Consider the following 23569-nt stretch of genomic DNA (forward strand, 5'->3'; position numbering starts at 1 on the left):
TGCCAGAAACCAATATGGCCGCCTGCACTCTCCACAAAGGCTAACGGAAGAGCTGGAAATTTATTTCCTGTGATTTCTCAAGATGGCGGAGAGCTTGCTGTGAGTGAGACTGGTCTGGTGGTGGGGACGAGAGGAGGCTGCCGGTGAGCGAGACAGCGAGGAACTGTTCACGGAGGTGAGACACGCTGTGAGAGGAGGGAGGTGCGGCTGTTTTGCTCACTGTGTCTGCGGTGTTATAGACGGCAGCATGCGGCATCAGTCACATGGCTCATAGCCGGGTCACTCTGCACCTTACTCCCCCATACTCTGCCGGGCACCAGCGCCCGGCACGGGGGAGGGGGCACCGTGCATGTATGACACATACAGTTTATCTCGCTGATCCCCGTGTATTCCTCAATCTAGATTATGCATAATTCGTGTTCCTTGTACACAGCCTGTCCCGACTCCCTACCGGCTGTCAATGAGAGGAGTCGTCTTCCAATCTGCAATAATGTGTCCATGCAATTTAAAGACAATTGACATGACCAGTGAAGATGTGCGAGCTATATATATACATATCTACACACAAAGTACAGAAACAGCGGCTTCTGTACCATATAAAACGGGGGAATTCACAGTGAGCGCCACGGCAGTGCAACGGGTTAGACTTTAGCCAGATTCCCTATAGATTGTAAACTTGAGAGCAGGGCCTTCCTACCTCTATCTGTTTTTACCCAGTTTTGTTCTATTACTGTTGTTCCCCAGTTTTGTTCTATTACTGTTGTTCTAATTGTAAAGCGCAACAGAATATGCTGCGCTATATAAGAAACTGTTAATAAATAAATAAAATTTCTGCTTTGCGCCATGAAAGGTTCATATGTAGCTGGGAAGGGTGCAGAGCGGTGGATTGGGCAGACCGAGGTGATCTGTTGTATGCTGGGTCCATTTACTAGGTTACTTAGTGGCAGTTATTCCTTTGTGCTTTAAGATTAGTACATAATAGGTGATATATCAGCCATTCTAGCGAATAGCCAATATATTACAAGCCCGTGGGTGATGTTAGTAAATGACATCGTTCAGACATATAGTGTCAACTGCGTAGCACAGCTGCCGGCCGATATATCTGAACATCCAGCTGTGTGTATGGGTGGTTACAATTATCCATCAACTATTTCTGATGTGTGTGCTTTGTACAGTCTGCTAGCTTGCAGCAAAGTGCTTGCATGCACATACTGTATGGTGGTGCAAAAACTGTGGTGATGGTGTCCCTTCTGAAATGTGTGATCTCCTGCTACAGTATGTGCCACACACACCTATATGTAGGCTGTTGTCTCTGGGCACTATATTTCTTCTGTGTCCCCTCACCTCATTTGAGTCTCTGTCCTCTTCTCACCCTCATTAAAATTCATTAAAGGCGAGAGGAGATTGGACTGCTGTTCTGACTGGTATTTCTGTGAATAATTTGTAAGATGGAAATACACCTCCTTTATGTGTGTGTTTAGTATACAAAGGGTTGCACTCTCCACTTGCTCTCTGCTCTGGTGTCCCTCGATGCAGAAAAGGCCTTCAGTAGGGTAGACTGGAGTTTTTTTGCATATTACCCTTGCCTCTGTTTTTCAATGGAATTACAGGTTGTCTTCATTGTATTTCAACGCATCAGTCCTTGTTAATGGGTTCACATTCGCTTCTTTCACTATTCACAGTAGGAGACAGGGATGCCCCTTAGCTAATCTTCTTTGTGCTGATAATTTAGGCCATTGCCGCTAGACTGTCCTCAAAAAAACTGGGATTCGAGTTGGCCCTGCTGATCATAAACTCTCTACATGCCAATTATGTCCTCCTTGGGTCACATTCCCTTCACTCAATCCCCATACTCTTGGAATTGTCTGTTTATGATCATATGTCTAACTTTAAAATAAATGGAAATGTTTAAAATAAAATGGAAATTTTACACTCCACACCTCAAATTTACTTTCAATTTCCATTGCGCCCCTCTTTGAAATCTCTAAGTATGTATCTCGCCATCATACAAATCTTTTCTTGATGAATTTCCTTTCACTGCTCACATCTATTCAACAAGACCTAGTGGCCTGGACTGGTAAAGGAATGCTGTGAAAATTAATATTCTCACCCACTTCCTTTACCTATGTCAAACTCTACCCGTTCATGTTCCCTCCCTCTTTCTGACTTGCCCCCTGCACTCAGTTATAAGATGCATTTGGGCAGGTCTGAGACCCAGAGTGCGCAAAGTTCTGTGCAAACGCTCTTAAGAATGTAGGGCTAGGCCACGGCTGGCCAAACCGATACTCGAGATCTACCAACAGTTCATGTTTTCCAGGTCTCCTGGAGATCTGTAGAATTATCAGTTAGGAATGAATGTAGCAAATCTTAATTAGTAATGACTACACCTGTGCACCAGCTAGATGGTCTGGAAAATGTGAACTGTTGGAAGATCTCGAGGACTGGTTTGGCCAGCTCTGGCCTAGGCTTACCTTGTTTCCAGAATGCTACTTACAGTATCTACCCGCTCAAGCGGTCTTGTTCTATACTGACCTGCACCTTTGACTTTGGATGGGTCTTGAGGGCGCATCCATAGGCCTATTTTCTCCTTACTCCTTTTTCTTGTATTTCTTCCCGGAGGCTCCCTTCCACTTGTTGATTCACCCTCTACATATGTGATTACTACTCCAGGGTGTTTGGATTACTTAATATCCTCCAACTTATAGCCCCTCTCTGGAACAATACCACCTTCCCCCTTTTATCCCCTGGATAAAATAAAATAATAAATTCCTCCAGGGGCCTCTCGCCTTTAGCCACATTTTCTGAGTTCTCCACCCTACGGGATAGATTTGGCTTTTCATCTAAATGTTTTTTTTTATCAATATCTTCCGTTTCGCCACTTCTATTCCCCCTGATTTGGCTCCCACAGCAGAGCACCATATACTCCTTATACTCCTTTGCAGACTTTCTGTCTCCAGCTCTGGGACTCCTGTGGCCTCATATCACTCTGATATCTTTATTTCCCATAACCAACCTATTAACAACCTAGCTACAGGAGTAATTCCAGAGGAAAAGAGTGAACGTAGTCCCACTGTACAAAAGAGGAAGCAAGGAAGAGGCAAGCAACTACCGACCAGTGAGCCTTACATAAGTAATGGGTAAATTGATGGGAACAATCTAAAAAGAAAGTTGTACATTTTCTGAAATCCAGCAATTTACAGGATCCCTAACAGTATGGATTCACTGGGGGAGATCATGTCAAACAAACCTTATTGACTTTTTTTTAGACTGTGTGACTAAAGTAATAGATAAAGGTGGAGCCATAGATATATCTTCTCTAGACTTAAGTAAGGCTTTTGACACTGTCCTACATAGCAGACTGCTATATAAACGTGAAAGCTTGGGATTGGATACTAAGATGGTTGAATGGATAAGATCTTGGTTGCAGGATAGAAAACAGAGTTGTAGTAAATGGAGTGTATTCACAGGACGGAAATGTTACCAGTGGAGTACCCCAGGGATCTGTACTTGGACCAGTGCTTTTTAATATCTTTATTGGTGACATTGCAAATGGCATTAAAGGGAAAGTATACCTTTTTGCAGATGATACAAAGGTATACACCAGGAGGGGTAAAACATATGATTGAGGATCTAGGTAGACTAGAGGAATGGTCAAGAGCGTGGCAGTTACAGTTTAATGCCAAATCATGCACTTGGGTCTCAAAAATCCAAAGGCTAAATATAGTTTCTCTAACGTCCTAGTGGATGCTGGGGACTCCGTAAGGACCATGGGGATAGACGGGCTCCGCAGGAGACATGGGCACTTTAAGAAAGAATTTAGGTTCTGGTGTGCACTGGCTCCTCCCTCTATGCCCCTCCTCCAGACCTCAGTTTGATACTGTGCCCAGACGAGCTGGGTGATTTTCAGTGAGCTCTCCTGAGTTTGCTGAGAGAAAGTATTTTGTTAGGTTTTTTTATTTTCAGGGAGCTCTGCTGGCAACAGACTCCCTGCATCGTGGGACTGAGGGGAGAGAAGCAGCCCTACTCTCTGGACCTAGCTAGGTCCTGCTTCTTAGGCTACTGGACACCATTAGCTCCAGAGGGATCGTACGTAGGATCTCACCCTCGCCGTCCGATCCCAGAGCCGCGCCGCCGTCCCCCTCGCAGAGCCGGAAGACAGAAGCCGGGTGAGTATGAGAAGCAAAGAAGACTTCACAGGCGGCAGAAGACTCCGTTCTTCACTGAGGTAATGCACAGCACTGCAGCTGTGCGCCATTGCTCCCACACACCTCACATACTCCGGTCACTGTAAGGGTGCAGGGCGCAGGGGGGGGGGGCGCCCTGGGCAGCATTTGGGACCTCTTTTGGCAGAAGTTAAACATATATACAGCTGAGCACTGTATATATGTATGAGCCCTCGCCAAAAATTGCATATTTAAGCGGGACAGAAGCCCGCCGTCGAGGGGGCGGAGCTTCTTCCTCAGCACTCGCCAGCGCAATTTTTTCTCCACAGCTCCGCTGAGAGGAAGCTCCCCAGGCTCTCCCCTGCAGATACACGGTAGAAGAGGGTAAAAAGAGAGGGGGGTTACATAATTAGGCGCAAAAAAACAATATATAAACAGCAGCTACTGGGTTAACATTAAGTTACTGTGTTATTCCTGGGTTTATAGCGCTGGGGTGTGTGCTGGCATACTCTCTCTCTGTCTCTCCTAAGGGCCTTGTGGGGGAACTGTCTTCAAAAAGGGCATTCCCTGTGTGTGTGGTGTCGGTACGCTTGTGTCGACATGTCTGATGAGGAAGGCTGTGGAAGCAGAGCGGGAGCAAATGAATGTGGTGTCTCCGCCGACGGCGCCGACACCTGATTGGATTGATATGTGGAAGGTTTTAAATGATAATGTTAATTCCTTGCATAAAAGGTTAGAAAAAGCTGAAGCCTCAGGACAGTCAGGGTCCCAACCCGTGCCTGATCCTATGTTGCAGAGGCCGTCAGGGTCTCAGAAGCGCCCACTATCCCAAATTGTTGACACAGATACCGACATGGATTCTGACTCCAGTGTCGATTACGATGATGCAAAGTTACAGCCAAAATTGGCTAAATCCATCCGTTCTATGATTATAGCAATTAAGGATGTGTTGCACATCACAGAGGAAATCCCAGTCCCTGACAAGAGGGTACATATGTATGGGGAAAAGAAGCCGGAGGTAACCTTTCCCCCCTCACACGAGCTAAATGAGTTATGTGAAAAGGCTTGGGAATCTCCAGATAAAAAACTGCAGATTTCCAAAAGGATTCTTATGGCGTATCCTTTCCCGCCAACGGACAGGTTACGCTGGGAATCCTCCCCTAAGGTGGACAAAGCTTTAACACGCTTATCCAAGAAGGTAGCCCTGCCGTCACAGGATACGGCTACCCTCAAAGATGCTGCGGATCGCAAACAGGAGGTAACCCGGAAGTCCATTTATACACATTCAGGTACCTTACTGAGGCCGGCGATCGCGTCGGCCTGGGTGTGTAGTGCTGTAGCAGCATGGACGGATACAGTGTCTGAGGAAATTGATACCTTAGACAAGGATACTATATTGTTGACCTTGGGGCATATTAAAGACGCTGTCCTATATATGAGAGATGCGCAAAGAGACATTAGTCTACTGGGTTCTAGAATAAATGCTATGTCAATTTCTGCCAGAAGGGTCCTGTGGACTCTGCAATGGACAGGTGATGCCGACTCAAAAAGGCATATGGAGGTTTTACCTTACAATGGTGAGGAATTGTTTTGGGAGGGTCTCTCGGACCTGGTCTCCACAGCTACTGCTGGAAAGTCAAATTTTTTGCCATATGTTTCCTCACAGCCTAAGAGCACCGTATTATCAAATGCAGTCCTTTCGATCACAGAAAAACAAGAAAGTCAGAGGTGCGTCCTTTCTTGCCAGAGGCAGGGGCAGAGGAAAGAAGCTGCACAACACAGCTAGTTCCCAGGAACAGAAGTCCTCCCCGGCCTCTACAAAATCCACCGCATGACGCTGGGGCTCCACAGGCGGAGCTAGGCCCGGTGGGGGCACGTCTTCGAAATTTCAGCCACAAGTGGGTTCACTCCCAGTTGGATCCCTGGGCAATAGATATTGTGTCTCAGGGATACAAGCTGGAATTCGAGGAGATGCCCTCTCACCGATACCTCAAATCGGCCCTGCCAGCTTCCCCCCACGAATGGGAAATAGTGTTAACTGCAATTCACAAATTGTATCTTCAACAGGTGGTGGTCAAGGTTCCCCTCCTTCAACAAGGAAGGGGTTATTATTCGACCATGTTTGTAGTCCCGAAACCGGACGGTTCGGTCAGACTCATATTGAATTTAAAATCCCTGAACATATACCTGAAAAGGTTCAAGTTCAAGATGGAATCGCTGGAGCGGTCATCGCAAGCCTGGAAGGGGGGGATTTTATGGTGTCTCTGGACATATAGGATGCATACCTTCATGTCCCCATTTATCCACCTCATCAGGCGTACCTCAGATTTGTGGTACAGGATTGTCCTTACCAATTTCAGACGTTGCCGTTTGGTCTCTCCACGGCACCGAGAATATTTACCAAGGTAATGGCGGAAATGATGGTACTCCTGCGGAAGCAAGGAGTCACAATGATCCCATACTTGGACGATCTCATAAAAGCGAGATCAAGAGAGCAGTTGCTGATCAGCGTAGCACTTTCTCTGGAAGTGTTACGGCAACACGGCTGAATTCTAAATATTCCAAAGTCGCAGTTGATTCCTACGACTCGTCTGCTTTTCCTGGGCATGGTTCTAGACACAGACCAGAAAAGGGTTTCTCTCCCGATGGAGAAAGCTCAGGAACTCATGACACTGGTCAGAACCTATTAAAACCAAAACAGGTTTCAGTGCATCACTGCACTCGTGTCCTGGGAAAGATGGTGGCCTCATACGAGGCCATTCCCTTCGGCAGGTTCCATGCGAGGACTTTTCAATGGGACTTACTGGACAAGTGGTCCGGATCACATCTTCAGATGCATCGGTTAATCACCCTATCCCCCAGGGCCAGGGTGTCACTCCTGTGGTGGCTGCAGAGCGCTCACCTTCTTGAGGGCCGCAGATTCGGCATTCAGGACTGGGTCCTGGTGACCACGGACGCAAGCCTCCGAGGTTGGGGTGCAGTCACACAGGGAAGAAATTTCCAAGGTCTGTGGTCAAGTCAAGAGACTTGCCTTCACATCAACATCCTGGAACTAAGGGCCATATACAACGCCCTACGTCAAGCAGAGACCCTGATTCGCGACCAACCGGTTCTGATTCAGTCAGACAACATAACCGCAGTGCCTCATGTAAACCGCTAAGGCGGCACAAGGAGCAGAGTCGCGATGGCGGAAGCCACCAGAATTCTTCGCTGGGCGGAGAATCACGTAAGCGCACTATCAGCAGTGTTCATCCCGGGAGTGGATAACTGGGAAGCAGACTTCCTCAGCAGACACGACCTCCACTCGGGAGAGTGGGGACTTCATCAGGAAGTCTTCGCACAGATTACAAGTCGGTGGGAACTGCCACAGGTGGACATGATAGCATCCCGCCTCAACAAAAAGCTACAGAGGTATTGCGCCAGGTCAAGAGACCCTCAGGCGATAGCTGTAGACGCCCTGGTGACACTGTGGGTGTTCCAGTCGGTCTATGTATTTCCTCCTCTTCCTCTCATACCCAAGGTGCTGAGGATAATAAGAAAAAGAGGAGTGAGAACAATACTCATTGTTCCAGATTGGCCACGAAGGACTTGGTATCCAGATCTGCAAGAAATGCTCACAGAGGACCCGTGGCCTCTTCCTCTAATACAGGACTTGTTGCAACAGGGGCCCTGTCTGTTCCAAGACTTACCGCGGCTGCGTTTGACGGCATGGCAGTTGAACGCCGGATCCTAGCAGAGAAAGGCATTCCAGATGAGGTCATTCCTACGCTGATAAAGGCTAGGAAGGACGTGACAGCTCAACATTATCACCGTATATGGCGAAAATATGTTGCTTGGTGTGAGGCCAGGAATGCTCCTACGGAGAAATTCCAGCTGGGCCGTTTCCTTCACTTCCTACAGTCCGGAGTGAATTTGGGCCTAAAATTGGGTTCCATTAAGGTCCAGATTTCGGCCCTATCCATTTTCTTTCAAAAGGAGTTGGCTTCTCTACCTGAAGTTCAGACGTTTGTAAAGGGAGTGCTGCATATTTAGCCCCCTTTTGTGCCTCCAGTGGCACCTTGGGATCTTAACGTGGTGTTGAGTTTCCTGAAATCCCACTGGTTTGAACCACTCAAAACGGTGGAGTTGAAATATCTCACGTGGAAGGTGGTCATGCTTATTAGCCTTGGCTTCGGCTAGGCGTGTGTCAGAGTTGGCGGCTTTGTCACATAAAAGCCCCTATCTGGTTTTCCATGCGGATAGAGCAGAATTGCGGACCCGTCCACAATTTCTGCCGAAAGTGGTTTCATCCTTTCATATAAACCAACCTATTGTGGTGCCTGTGGCTACTACTGACTTGGAGGATTCCGAGTTACTTGATGTGGTCAGGGCTTTGAAGGTTTATGTAGCCAGAACGGCTAGGGTCAGGAAAACAGAGTCTTTGTTTATCCTGTATGCTTCCAACAAGCTTGGTGCTCCTGCTTCAAAGCAAACTATTGCTCGCTGGATCTGTAACACGATCCAGCAGGCTCATTATGCGGCTGGATTGCCGCTGCCAAAATCAGTTAAGGCCCATTCCACTAGGAAGGTGGGCTCTTCTTGGGCGGCTGCCCGAGGGGTCTCGGCATTACAGCTTTGCCGAGCGGGTACTTGGTCAGGTTCAAACACTTTTGCAAAGTTCTACAAGTGTGATACCCTGGCTGAGGAGGACCTTGTGTTTGCTCATTCGGTGCTGCAGAGTCATCCGCACTCTCCCGCCCGTTTGGGAGCTTTGGTATAATCCCCATGGTCCTTACGGAGTCCCCAGCATCCACTACGGACTACGAGAAATAGATTTACTGGTAAGTAAAATCTTATTATTAATGGCACTATACTGGAAACTGCTGAGGAGTCACTATTTCATGTGACTTTAAGGCAGGTAAGCAATGTAACAAAGCAATGAGAAAGGCTAGTCAGATGCTTGGTTGCGTAGGGAGAGGAATCTGCAGCAGAAAGAAGTAATAATGCCACTGTATAGGTCATTGGTACTGCCTCATCTAGACTATGGATTGTGGAGGCCATATCTTCAGAAGGATATTTAATATATTAGAGACTGTACAAAGTAGGGCAACTAAAATGGTGCACGGCCTACATCACAAACATGCCCAGACAGACTATGTATAGTTTGGAGAAGGGAAAAGGCAGACATGATAGAAACTTTCAAATATATCAAGGGTTTTTAAAAAGTCCAGGAGGGAAACATTCTTCAAGTGAAGAGAAGCATTAGAACACGGGGACATGCACTGAAACTGGAGTGAGGTAGGTTCACTTGAAATTTTATTAAAAATTACTTCATAGAAAGCTTAGTAGACAAGTGGAATAGCCTCCCATCAGAGGTGATTGAGGCTAAGACAGTAGAGCAATTTAAACATGCATGTGATGGACTTAAGGATATCCTTACAAAGAAAGAAGGATCAAATAAGGTTTGAGGTAATAATATGGTAAAAAAGGCACAGAACTAGATGGGCCAATTGGTTCTTATCTGCTGTCAAATTCGATGTTTCCATGAGCTGGCCTGGGAGATGGAGTTGGGTCTGGATGTGATGCCAAAAGACTGAAAACCTCAGGCAAAATGCAGCCAGAGCATCTATATCAGGGGTCTTCAACCTTTAAATTAGCGTGGGCCACATTAAAAAATTCAATGAAGTCTGAGGATCACTGAGAATTTTAGACTCAAAATGTTAATTTTATGTCTGTTCTAACAAGTCCTTACACACAAAAATATGTAAAAAGAAATTAAAAATCGCTGGTAGATGGCTAAAAATTATTTAGTTTTTATTTTAAGAGTTTGTGACATATAGTTATATATCAAGAGCTGAACATATATTGACTGGCTGAAAACACAGAAAATTATACCTTTAAAAGATGCACGTTTAACCTTCCCACTACTGGGATAAAGAACAACAATAAAACATATATATACATTTTCAGTGGCCGTTGTAATCCGTTTGACCTGTATAATAAATTTATACACCGTTTCAAATTAGGAGTAACCAGCAGATAATAGAGGTACTTGGTGGAATACTATTTGTCCACACGGATAAGATAGTCTCTCTTCAATAGTGGTTATAGATACTAATTTTGTGTCGCCACAACACTGAAGAAAATAGGTAGATTGTCAATATATAGAGACAAAGTCCATTGGACTTACTCCACTAGTGGTAATAAAACAGCTCAAAGCCTTGTTCTGAATAGGCTATATGCAGAGGGAGAGTCAATGTAGTTATTCAATTAGTTATTATGGAACTGGGAGGCGAGCCTTATTGTAAAGAAACGGCATACAGAGGGAAAAGTCAATGAGTAATTGGATTGTTACCACTGTCCTCCCGGCCACTGGTGCTTTTTAACCGTTGGTAGTGGCAAGGGCTCTTCGCCCTTTCTCTGGTATTGGCACCCCACCTATTTACCCTCGGGTGTTTTAATTGCCAAGGTTCCTGCATTTCAGATCACACATTAATAAGGGCACTATTGGAAAGTAAGAACTTGATAAATTTATATAATGTGATAGTATTAGGGATGTAAGGGACCCATGTGATGACATCACCTGGTCGCAGTGCATGGGCCCGCATATGCGCAAATGTGTGCTAAGAACTTCACTTATACTCCATGTTAATTGTGAGGGTTTATTTAAATTATTTTTACTATCTGTGTTCTTAGTGCTCGGAGTGTGCATCTGCATCTCTCTTCCTCCAGCTTTTTAAAAAGGTATAAGTCAAATTATGATTTGCTATGCAAAATGTAGAGTTTTTGTTGCAGGATATGTACTTTAAAAGGCAATCTCTAATAGATCAAGATCTGCGTTGATTTTGGTAGCGTCCATCAGGAGCCACCTGAGAAAAATCACAACACACAAATTACATACATGTAGTAAAATATCAGTAGAATAAAAGCACTTTGCCTGCAACCGGTCAGCAGATCTCCACACCAAGCTTCACTCCATCCAGTTGGTACCAATAAGTATGGTCAGTTTCCTTGGTTGGCAGATAGTCCCACATCCGCATGTGATGTCAGCCCGCTCTTCGCCCACGTGTGTTCTGTCATGCGTGATCCCGTCATCAGTGGGTGATGGAATAATCGGGTATTACAAAATGCTTCTGGACATAGAGCGGGCTGATGTCAATTGCAGAACTAGGAAATCTGCCAGCCGGAGAAAGCTGGGAAGTGAAAAATACATAACCAGTACGTAACTAAGGTCCGTACACATTAGACGATGTCGCTCTGTGAGCGACGTCTAATGTTTCCCCACCCGGGGCGGCCGACTGTACACACTGAGCGATATGACTGCTCATATCGCTCAGTGACGTCACGCCTCCGCCAGCCCTGCATGCAGGTTGTGGACGACAGTCCAGATCCTGCATGCATGCACTGGCGACAGCGACGATCGTTGCCGACCCGCGGGGCCGCGCATCGGTCGTCGCTGGCGGCATACACATTTGCCGATTAAAATGAGCGACGTCGCTCATGGAGGGGGAAAATTAGCAATGTCGCTCATTTTATCGGCAAGTGTGTATGGGCCTTAAGACTTGGTTCGGGGATCTGACGATTGGTGGCAGGCAAAGTGGTTGATATGCTACTGATGACGTACTAGATGTGGGTGATCTGTGTGCTTTGATTAATATTGTAAACTGTGCTTAACTATGCTGCACACCCCTTCTGTTTATATAGAGTAATCAAGTGTATCGTGAGGAGATAATAAGGGGAGCTGCAAATAGGAAAGAGGAACCTACTTCTACAAACGCGTTTATGGACTAACAATTGTGCGTGGTGATATACATTTGTGTGTTTATGTGTGTACATTTTATATTCAGTATAACATACTTACAGAAGATATTGGTTATTTGCAACTACAAACTACTGTTATATTGTGATGGTATCTTGAACTAAAGTTAAATAAAAAAAAATCTAATTTTGGACATACACGCTACAATTATCTGGCTGATGTGTCGATATCGGGTGGTTCGGCCAGATAATTGTAGCGTGTATCCGGGCGACTGATCCTAAAGTATATCAGTTGTACATGCTGGATTATCCAGCATGTCTGTTAGGCACAATGTTTTCTAAGCTGAAAGTCGGCCGCATTGTATGCACTACCGCGGTAGACTAATGGATGTTTCCCCTGTACCTTTACATGGACGAAGCGTCAATATCATGGCCAATACACTGAGAGAGCTCAGTGTACTGTGTATCCACATTATCTGCAGTGTCTAAAGCTGCCAGATAAAATGCCTGTCGGACCAACAGGCATTTTATCTATACGTGTATGCCCAGCATAAATTTATGGTGCAGCATTGTTATAGCCAACATTAATTTCACATTTTTTTACTATTCCTTATATGAAAAAGCCATAACTTGTGCTGTTGGCTGACCTATAGCGTCACAGAACACTCCAATTCTCATTGTTACTGATTCTTACCTCTTAAACTTTTTTGTTCTGCTCATGTTTTTCAGTTATTGCTATAAATTTGTTGAAAGCTTTAGATGATGGCTCATAATCTGCATTCCCCCTTTTCTCTGATGTCCTAGTGGATGCTGGGACTCCGTCAGGACCATGGGGAATAGCGGCTCCGCAGGAGACAGGGCACAAAATTTAAAAGTTTGACCACTAGGTGGTGTGTACTGGCTCCTCCCCCTATGACCCTCCTCCAAGCCTCAGTTAGGTTTTTGTGCCCGTCCGAGCAGGGTGCAATCTAGGTGGCTCTCCTAAAGAGCTGCTTAGAAAAAGTTTGTTAGGTTTTTTATTTTTAGTGAGTCCTGCTGGCAACAGGCTCACTGCAACGAGGGACTTAGGGGAGAAGAAGTGAACTCACCTGCGTGCAGGATGGATTTGCTTCTTAGGCTACTGGACACTAGCTCCAGAGGGACGATCACAGGTACAGCCTGGATGGGTCACCGGAGCCGCGCCGCCGACCCCCTTGCAGATGCCGAATAGAGAAGAGGTCCAGAAACCGGCGGCAGAAGACGTCTCAGTCTTCATGAGGTAGCGCACAGCACTGCAGCTGTGCGCCATTGCTCTCCACACACTTCACACCAGCGGTCACTGAGGGTGCAGGGCGCTGGGGGGGGCGCCCTGGGCAGCAATGTAATATACCTATTCTGGCTAAAATATATCACATATAGCCCCTGGGGCTATATGGATGTATTTAACCCCTGCCAGGTTCCAAAAAAACCGGGAGAAGAAGCCCGCCGAAAAGGGGGCGGGGCCTATTCTCCTCAGCACACAGCGCCATTTTCCTGCCCAGCTCCGCTGCGAGGAAGGCTCCCAGGACTCTCCCCTGCACTGCACTACAGAAACAGGGTAAAAACAGAGAGGGGGGGCACTTATTGGCGATATTTATAATATTTGAGCTGCTATAAAGGGAACACACTTATTAAGGTTGTCCCTATATATATTTATAGCGCTTGGGTGTGTGCTGGCAAACTCTCCCTCTGTCTCCCCAAAGGGCTAGTGGGGTCCTGTCTTCTATCAGAGCATTCCCTGTGTGTCTGCTGTGTGTCGGTACGTGTGTGTCGACATGTATGAGGACGATGTTGGCGTGGAGGCGGAGCAATTGCCTGTAATGGTGATGTCACCCCCTAGGGAGTCGACACCAGAATGGATGGCTTTGTTTATGGAATTACGGGATAGTGTCAGCACGCTACAAAAGTCGGTTGACGACATGAGACAGCCGGCAAACCAGTTAGTACCTGTCCAGGCGTCTCAGACACCGTCAGGGGCTGTAAAACGCCCTTTACCTCAGTCGGTCGACACAGACCCAGACACTGACACTGAATCCAGTGTCGACGGTGAAGAAACAAACGTATTTTCCAGTAGGGCCACACGTTATATGATCACGGCAATGAAGGAGGCTTTGCATATCTCTGATACTGCAAGTACCACAAAAAGGGGTATTATGTGGGGTGTGAAAAAACTACCGATAGTTTTTCCTGAATCAGAGGAACTGAATGAAGTGTGTGATGAAGCGTGGGTTACCCCAGATAGAAAACTGCTAATTTCAAAGAAGTTATTGGCATTATACCCTTTCCCGCCAGAGGTTAGGGCGCGCTGGGAAACACCTCCTAGGGTGGATAAGGCGCTCACACGCTTATCAAAGCAAGTGGCGTTACCGTCTCCTGATACGGCCGCCCTCAAGTATCCAGCTGATAGGAGGCTGGAGAATACATTAAAAAGTATATACACACATACGGGTGTTATACTGAGACCAGCAATCGCCTCAGCCTGGATGTGCAGTGCTGGCGTGGCTTGGTCGGAGTCATATGGAAGTATTGCCGTATAAGGGGGAGGATTTATTTGGGGTCGGTCTATCTGATCTGGTGGCCACGGCAACGGCCGGAAAATCCACCTTTTTTACCCCAGGTCACCTCCCAGCAGAAAAAGCCGCAGTCCTTTCGTTCCTATAAGAACAAACGAGCAAAAGGACATTCCTATTTGCCCCGAGGCAAAGGAAAGGGTAAGAGACTGCAACAAGCAGCTCCTTCCCAGGAGCAGAAGCCCTCCCCGGCTTCTACAAAGGCGTCGGCATGACGCTGGGACCTTACAAGCAGACTCAGGGGCGGTGGGGGGTCGCCTCAAACATTTCAGCGCACAGTGGGCTCACTCGCAGGTGGACCCCTGGATCCTGCAGGTAGTATCTCAGGGTTACAGGTTGGAATTCGAGAAGTCCCCTCCTCGCCGTTTCCTAAAGTCTGCTTTGCCAACGTCTCCCTCCGACAGGGCGACGGTATTGGAGGCCATTCACAAGCTGTATTCTCAGCAGGTGATAGTCAAGGTACCCCTCCTACAACAGGGACAGGGGTATTACTCCACGCTATTTGTGGTACCGAAGCCGGACGGCTCGGTAAGACCGATTCTAAATCTAAAATCTCTGAACCTGTACATACAAAAATTCAAGTTCAAGATGGAGTCACTCAGAGCAGTGATAGCGAATCTGGAAGAAGGGGATTTTATGGTGTCCTTGGACATCAAGGATGCTTACCTTCATGTTCCAATTTGTCCTTCACACCAAGGGTACCTCAGGTTCGTGGTCCAAAACTGTCATTATCAGTTTCAGACGCTGCCGTTTGGATTGTCCACGGCACCCCGGGTCTTTACCAAGGTAATGGCCGAAATGATGATCCTTCTTCGAAGAGAAGGCGTCTTAATTATCCCTTACTTGGACGATCTCCTGATAAGGGCAAGATCCAGAGAACAGCTGGAGGTCGGAGTAGCACTAACCCAAGTAGTGCTCCAACAACACGGGTGGATTCTGAATTTTCCAAAATCCCAACTGATCCCGACGACACGTCTGTTGTTCCTAGGGATGATTCTGGACACTGTTCAGAAAAAGGTATTTCTTCCGGAGGAGAAAGCCAGGGAGTTATCCGATCTAGTCAGGAACCTCCTAAAACCAGGAAAAGTATCTGTGCATCAATGCACAAGAGTCCTGGGAAAAATGGTAGCTTATTACGAAGCGATTCCATTCGGCAGATTCCATGCACGAACTTTTCAGTGGGATCTGCTGGACAAATGGTCCGGATCGCATCTGCAGATGCATCAGCGGATAAAATTGTCCACAAGGACAAGAGTGTCTCTGCTATGGTGGTTGCAGAGTGCTCATCTGTTAGAGGGCCGCAGATTCGGCATACAGAACTGGGTCCTAGTGACCACGGATGCCAGCCTGAGAGGCTGGGGAGCGGTCACACAGGGAAGAAACTTCCAGGGCGTGTGGTCAAGCCTGGAGACGTCTCTTCACATAAATATACTGGAGCTAAGAGCAATCTACAATGCTCTAAGCCTGGCAAAACCTCTGCTTCAGGGTCAGCCGGTGTTGATTCAGTCGGACAACATCACGGCAGTCGCCCACGTAAACAGACAGGGCGGCACAAGAAGCAGGAGGGCAATGGCAGAAGCTGCAAGGATTCTCCGCTGGGCAGAAAATCATGTGTTAGCACTGTCAGCTGTGTTCATCCCGGGAGTGGACAACTGGGAAGCAGACTTCCTCAGCAGACACGATCTGCACCCGGGAGAGTGGGGACTTCATCCAGAAGTCTTCCACATGATTGTGGTCCATTGGGAAAGACCAATGGTGGACATGATGGCGTCCCGCCTCAACAAAAAACTGGACAGGTATTGCGCCAGGTCAAGAGACCCTCAGGCAATAGCTGTAGACGCTCTGGTAACACCATGGGTGTACCAGTCAGTGTATGTGTTTCCTCCTCTGCCTCTCATACCAAAAGTACTGAGAATTATACGGCAAAGGGGAGTAAGAACGATACTCGTGGCTCCGGATTGGCCAAGAAGAACTTGGTACCCGGAACTTCAGGAGATGCTCACGGAAGATCCGTGGCCTCTACCTCTAAGACGGGACCTGCTTCAGCAGGGACCGTGTCTATTCCAAGACTTACCGCGGCTGCGTTTGACGGCATGGCGGTTGAACGCCGAATCCTAAGGGAAAAAGGCATTCCGGAAGAGGTCATCCCTACCCTGGTAAAAGCCAGGAAGGAGGTGACTGCACAACATTATCACCGCATTTGGAGAAAATATGTTGCGTGGTGTGAGGCCAGGAAGGCCCTGACGGAGGAATTTCAACTGGGTCGATTCCTACATTTCCTGCAAACAGGATTGTCTATGGGCCTCAAATTAGGGTCCATTAAGGTTCAAATTTCGGCCCTGTCGATTTTCTTCCAGAAAGAATTGGCTTCAGTTCCTGAAGTCCAGACTTTTGTAAAAGGAGTACTACATATACAGCCCCCGGTTGTGCCCCCAGTGGCACCGTGGGATCTTAATATATATTTCAAGGACGGCTGGAGTCAGAAAATCTGACTCGCTGTTTATACTGTATGCACCCAACAAGCTGGGTGCTCCTGCTTCTAAGCAGACGATTGCTCGTTGGATTTGTAGCACAATTCAACTTGCACATTCTGTGGCAGGCCTGCCACAGCCTAAATCTGTCAAGGCCCATTCCACAAGGAAGGTGGGCTCATCTTGGGCGGCTGCCCGAGGGGTCTCGGCATTACAACTCTGCCGAGCAGCTACGTGGTCAGGGGAGAACACGTTTGTAAAATTCTACAAATTTAATACCCTGGCTAAGGAGGACCTGGAGTTCTCTCATTCGGTGCTGCAGAGTCATCCGCACTCTCCCGCCCGTTTGGGAGCTTTGGTATAATCCCCATGGTCCTGACGGAGTCCCAGCATCCACTAGGACGTCAGAGAAAATAAGATTTTACTTACCGATAAATCTATTTCTCGTAGTCCGTAGTGGATGCTGGGCGCCCATCCCAAGTGCGGATTGTCTGCAATACTTGTACATAGTTATTGTTACAAAAAAATCGGGTTGTTATTGTTGTGAGCCGTCTGTTCAGAGGCTCCTACGTTTGTCATACTGTTAACTGGGTTCAGATCACAAGTTGTACGGTGTGATTGGTGTGGCTGGTATGAGTCTTACCCGGGATTCAAAATCCTTCCTTATTGTGTACGCTCGTCCGGGCACAGTATCCTAACTGAGGCTTGGAGGAGGGTCATAGGGGGAGGAGCCAGTACACACCACCTAGTGGTCAAACTTTTAAATTTTGTGCCCTGTCTCCTGCGGAGCCGCTATTCCCCATGGTCCTGACGGAGTCCCAGCATCCACTACGGACTACGAGAAATAGATTTATCGGTAAGTAAAATCTTATTTTTATTGCTTACTTGGAATCAGACAGAGGTGTTCATTAGACATTTCAACAGAATTTGTTCTAATTGAAAAGAGCTTTGGTTAATAACAAGGTACACTAATCTACCTCTTTTCTGTTCTACAGCTGTAGAAGATACCCATAGAGTTCCAGCAATGGCTGCCATAGCCCTGAAGAGAGAAGGCCCACATTTTATAAGTGAAGCTGCAGTACGAGGGAATGCGGCGGTCCTTGACTATTGCAGGACATCGGTCTCTGCCCTCTCTGGAGCCACAGCTGGTATCCTTGGCTTAACTGGCCTGTATGGATTCATCTTTTACTTCCTCGCGTCCTTCCTCCTCTCCTTGCTCCTAGTATTAAAGTCTGGACGGAGGTGGAATAAATATTTTAAATCGAGGAGGCCTCTTTTTACTGGAGGGCTAATCGGTGGTCTCTTTACCTATGTCCTGTTCTGGACTTTCCTATATGGCATGGTGCATGTGTACTGAACTCTGCCGTGTGGATCTGCCTTTCAGTCATACTCTTTTTAATGGAATTCAAAGACTCCTGCCCAACAGTTTGTTTCACTAGTCAGATTTAGTTTTTAACTTAATGAAATGATTGCGTGATTTCGGTTAGTAACTTATAATTCTGTATGCTTTCTTTAATTAAAATGATTACACACTTCTAAAATTACTTGTATTTTGTCACGCAACTCAAAAATGGTATGGAAGTATGGTAGGAACGTCTTAATAAAATATGCAGTATGTACAGTGTCTGTTAATATATGTATTCTACTGTACAAGTTGTCTAACCTCAGTATGGAGCTCTGCAATGCTTAGTAAACCTTTTTGCTGCTACCTGTCTGATTTGTCTTACATTCAGTATATCCATTGTCCGCTGTATGTGTATAACTATTAAACTAAAGCTCTACAAACTGGAAACTAGCGCTGGGTTAACTTTTGATATTGCTATGCTAAAGTCAGTCATTTAGTAAACGTTAGGTAGGCCCACTTCTCTACTTTCCATTATACTAAAGAGCAACTTTTGATACGCGGCTCTGAATTAAGGGAAAACTTAAATAAAAATGCTTATAAAAATAGTTAATCATACCTTTTTATTTTTATTTCTCTTACGTCCTAGAGGATGCTGGGGACTCCAAAAGGACCATGGGGTATAGACGTTATCCGCAGGAGCTTGGGCACACTGAAAAGACTTTAACTGGGTGTGAACTGGCTCCTCCCTCTATGCCCCTCCTCCAGACCTCAGTTAGACTTTGTGCCCAGGACTGACTGGACACTCACTAGGGGAGCTCTCCTGAGTTTCTCTAGAAAAGACTTTTGTTAGGTTTTTTATTTTCAGGGAGACCTGCTGGCTACAGGCTCCCTGCATCGTGGGACTGAGGGGAGAGAAGCAGGACCTACTTCTTCTTCTTAGTTTAAGGGATCTGCTTCTCAGCTACTGGACACCATTAGCTCCAGAGGGTTCGATCACTTTGTGCGCCTAGCTGCTTGTTCCCGGAGCCGCGCCGTCACTCCCCTCACAGAAGAAAGAAGCTGGGTGAGTATGCAGAAGGAGAAGACTTCAGTAACGAGGTACAGCGCAGCGGTAGCGCTGCGCTCCATGCTCCCACACACTTCTCCAACGGCACTCGCGGGGCGCTGAGGGGGGGGGGCGCCCTGGGCAGCATTTACTGAGGTCTGGGATACCGGCAGAAGGCTTTTCGGTGCCTCGGCACCGTTTTTCAAACCCCCGCCGGCATTTTCATTTTTCAAATTTAGCGGGCTGAAGCGCGCCGGGAAGGGGCGCGGAACTTAGTCGTGCGGCTCACCAGCGCCATTTTCCCTCATATACGCAGCTGCATGAGACGCTGGCCCGGGACCTCCAAAAGCTCCTCTACAAGTAACTGGGAGCTAATCGGGTGGGGTGGGTGGGGGGCACAGTTTTATGGTGCATATTTATTGTTTTAAAGCAGCGCTTTTTACATATATTAGTTGGGGTGATATATGGGTGCTGGGGTGTGAGCAGGCATACTCCCTCCGTGTTCCTCTATCCGGGCTTCCTTGTGGGCCTGTCCCCTAGCTGAGGCATTGTGTGCGTTTGTCGGTGTGTCGATACTCAGTGTCTGCTTGTCTGAGGCTGAATGTTATTCACCGGAGGAGGTTACTGGGGGAGCAGATGTGGGTCTGGAATTGGTTCTGTCGGCGCAGCCGACACCTGAGTTGCTCACATTAAGTACACTTAATACAAATGTGGCATCTTTGTCAAAAAGCTTAGATAAATCAGAGTCGCAGACACAGGTGTGGAGAAATTCCATGGAGGATGCTTTGTCTCAGATCCCATCGGGGTCGCAAAAGCGGCCGTTTACCCAGGTAGATACTGATACCGACACGGATTCTGATTCCGATGTCGACTTCACTGAGGCTGCTTTACATCCACGATTGGTCAAGAGTATTCAGTACATGATTGTGGCTATAAAAGATGTTTTACGCATTTCTGATGAACCTGCGGTGCAGGAAACAAGGATTTGTTTGTTCAAAGGGAAAAAAACCTGAGGTGAAGTTTCCCCCCTCTCATGAAATGAATACTCTGTGAAAAGGCTTGGGAGTCGCCGGACAAGAGGTGGCAGATTCCCAAGAGGATTTACATGGCGTATCCTTTCCCCTCTGATGACAGGGAAAAATAGGAGGCGTCTCCAAATGTTGACAAAGCTCTATCTCGTTTGTCTAAGAAGGTGGCGCTTCCGTCTCCTGACACGGCAGCTCTCAAGGATCCGGCGGATCGCAAGCTGGAGACGTCTCTGAAGTCCATTTTCACTAATACGGGTGCATTGCTCAGACCTTCTGTGGCGTCGGTACGGGTGAGTAGTGCTATTGCTAAATGGGCTGAGAATTTAGCTGCTGATATGGATACCCTCTGACGTCCTAGTGGATGCTGGGAACTTCGTAAGGACCATGGGGAATAGATGGGCTCCGCAGGAGACTGGGCACTCTAAAAGAAAGATTAGGTACTATCTGGTGTGCACTGGCTCCTCCCTCTATGCCCCTCCTCCAGACCTCAGTTAGAATCTGTGCCCGGCCAGAGCTGGGTGCTCGTAGTGGGCTCTCCTGAGCTTGCTAGAAAAGAAAGTATTTGTTAGGTTTTTATTTTCAGTGAGATCTGCTGGCAACAGACTCACTGCTACGTGGGACTGAGGGGAGAGAAGCAAACCTACCTGCTTGCAGCTAGCTTGTGCTTCTTAGGCTACTGGACACCATTAGCTCCAGAGGGTTCGAACACAGGGCCTGACCTCGATCGTCCGTTCCCGGAGCCGCGCCACCGTGCCCCTTGCAGAGCCAGAAGACAGAAGAGAAGCGATGAAATCGGCGGCAGAAGACTCCTGTCTTCATTAAGGTAGCGCACAGCACCGCAGCTGTGCGCCATTGCTCCCGCAGCACACCACACACTCCGGTCACTGTAGGGTGCAGGGCGCTGGGGGACGGGGGTGGGCGCCCTGGGCAGCAATTATAATACCTTTTGGCACTTAAAATACACATAATACAGTCTGAAAACTGTATATGTGTAAAAAAAAAAACCCGCCATTAAGTTACATAAAACGCGGGACAGAAGCCCGCCGCTGAGGGGGCGGGGCTTTCTTCCTCAGCACACCAGCGCCATTTTCCCTTCACAGCTCCGCTGGAAGCAGCTCCCCAGGCTCTCCCCTGCAGTATCCTGATACAAGAAGGGTAAAAAAGAGAGGGGGGCACATAAATTTAGGCGCAAATAAGATATTTAAGCAGCTATTGGGTAAATCACTTTTTATAGTGTAAATCCCTGTGTTATATAGCGCTGTGGTGTGTGCTGGCATACTCTGTCTCCCCAAAGGACTTTGTGGGGTCCTGTCATGTTTGATGAGGAGGGTTACGTGGAGGCGGAGCAGGGGCAGATAAGTGTGGTGTCGCCCCCGACGGGGCCGACACCTGATTGGATGGATATGTGGAAGGTCTTAACCGACAGTGTCAACTCCTTACATAAAAGGTTCGATGACGCAGCAGCCTTGGGACAGCCGGGGTCTCAGCCCGCGCCTGCCCAGGCGATTCAGAAGCCGTCGGGGGCTCATAAACGCCCGCTAGCTCAGATGGTAGACACAGATGTCGACACGGAGTCTGACTGTAGATGAGACAAATGTACAGTCTACAAAAGCCATCCGATGCATGATTACTGCAATGAAAGATGTATTGCACATTTCTGATATTAACCCGGTTACCACCAAGAGGGGTATTATGTTTGGGGAGAAAAAGCAGCCAGTGACTTTTCCCCCATCTGATGAATTAAATGATTTCTGTGAAGAAGCGTGGAGTTCCCCTGATAAGAAACTAGTGATTTCTAAGAGGTTACTGATGGCGTACCCTTTCCCGCCAACGGATAGGTTACGTTAGGAAACATCCCCTAGGGTGGACAAGGCGCTAACACGCTTATCTAAAAGGGTGGCACTGCCGTCTCAGGATACGGCCGCCCTAAAGGAGCCTGCGGATAGAAAGCAGGAAGCTATCCTGAAGTCTGTGTATACACACTCTGGTACTCTACTGAGACCTGCTATTGCTTCAGCCTGGATGTGTAGTGCTGCAGCAGTATGGACTGATACCCTGTCAGACAACATTGATTCCCTCGACAGGGATACTGTTTTGCTAACCATCGAACATATAAAAGACATCGTCTTATATATGCGGGATGCCCAGAGGGACATTTGCCTGCTGGCATCTAGAATTAATGCAATGTCCATTTCTGCCAGGAGAGTATTATGGACTCTGCAGTGGACAGGTGATGCTGATTCTAAAAAACACATGGAGGTTTTGCCTTATAAGGGTGAGGAATTGTTTGGGGATGGTCTCTCGGACCTCGTATCCACAGCAACTGCTGGGAAGTCGACTTTTTTACCTCGGGTTCCCTCACAGCCTAAGAAAGCACCATATTATCAAGTGCAGTCCTTTCGGCCTCAGAAAGGCAAGCGGGTCAGAGGAGCATCCTTTCTGGCCAGAGGCAAGGGTAGAGGAAAGAAGCTGCACCAGGCAGCCAGTTTCCAGGAACAAAAATCCTCCCCTGCTTCCACTAAGTCCACCGCATGACGTTGGGGCTCCACAGGCGGAGCCAGGTGCGGTGGGGGCGCGTCTCCGAAACTTCAGCAACCAGTGGGTTCGCTCACAAGTGGATCTCTGGGCTGTACAAATTGTATCTCAGAGATACAAGCTGGAGTTTGAGGCGACTCCCCCTTGCCGTTACCTCAAATCAGCCTTGCCAGCTGCTCCCAGGGAAAGGGAGGTAGTACTGGCGGCAATTCACAAGCTGTACCTCCAGCAGGTGATAATCAAGGTCCCCCTCTTTCAACAGGGCAGGGGTTACTATTCCACAATGTTTGCGGTACCAAAACCGGACGGTTCGGTGAGACCCATTCTGAATTTAAAATCCTTGAACACTTATATAAAGAAGTTCAAGTTCAAAATGGAATCGCTCAGGGCGGTTATTGCAAGCCTGGAAGAGGGGGATTTTATGGTGTCGCTGGACATCAAGGATGCTTACTTGCATGTCCCCATTTACCCACCTCACCAGGAATACCTCAGGTTTGTGGTACATGACTGTCATTACCAATTCCAGACGTTGCCGTTTGGTCTCTCCACAGGCACCGAGAATATTTACCAAGGTAATGGCCGAAATGATGATACTCCTTCGGAAGAAGGGAGTTATAATTATCCCGTACTTGGACGATCTCCTCATAAAGGCGAGGT

The 23569-nt window shown here is 47.5% G+C and overlaps 1 protein-coding gene across 2 annotated transcripts; it reads left to right on the forward strand.

Annotated features, from left to right (window-relative positions):
- Positions 1-18667, forward strand: EMC6 (ER membrane protein complex subunit 6). 2 transcript variants are annotated; one of them, XM_063957372.1, is made up of 3 exons: positions 1-175; positions 11847-11938; positions 17955-18667. In XM_063957372.1, the coding sequence occupies exon 3, from the start codon at positions 17984-17986 to the stop codon at positions 18314-18316; it is 333 nt and encodes a 110-aa protein (XP_063813442.1). In that variant the 5' UTR covers positions 1-175; positions 11847-11938; positions 17955-17983; the 3' UTR covers positions 18317-18667. The 2 variants fall into 2 exon arrangements, with proteins under 2 accessions (XP_063813442.1, XP_063813441.1); XM_063957371.1 differs by lacking the exon at positions 11847-11938 and having other exon boundaries at positions 7-175.
- The last annotated feature ends 4902 nt before the right edge of the window (positions 18668-23569 follow it).

Source organism: Pseudophryne corroboree, chromosome 2, assembly GCF_028390025.1.
Source record: "Pseudophryne corroboree isolate aPseCor3 chromosome 2, aPseCor3.hap2, whole genome shotgun sequence".
Lineage (NCBI taxonomy): Eukaryota > Metazoa > Chordata > Amphibia > Anura > Myobatrachidae > Pseudophryne > Pseudophryne corroboree.

Coding starts and splice junctions, on each gene's coding strand:
- EMC6 (XM_063957372.1), top strand. CDS start 17,984: ATGGCTGCCATAGCCCTGAAGAGAGAAGGCCCACATTTTATAAGTGAA.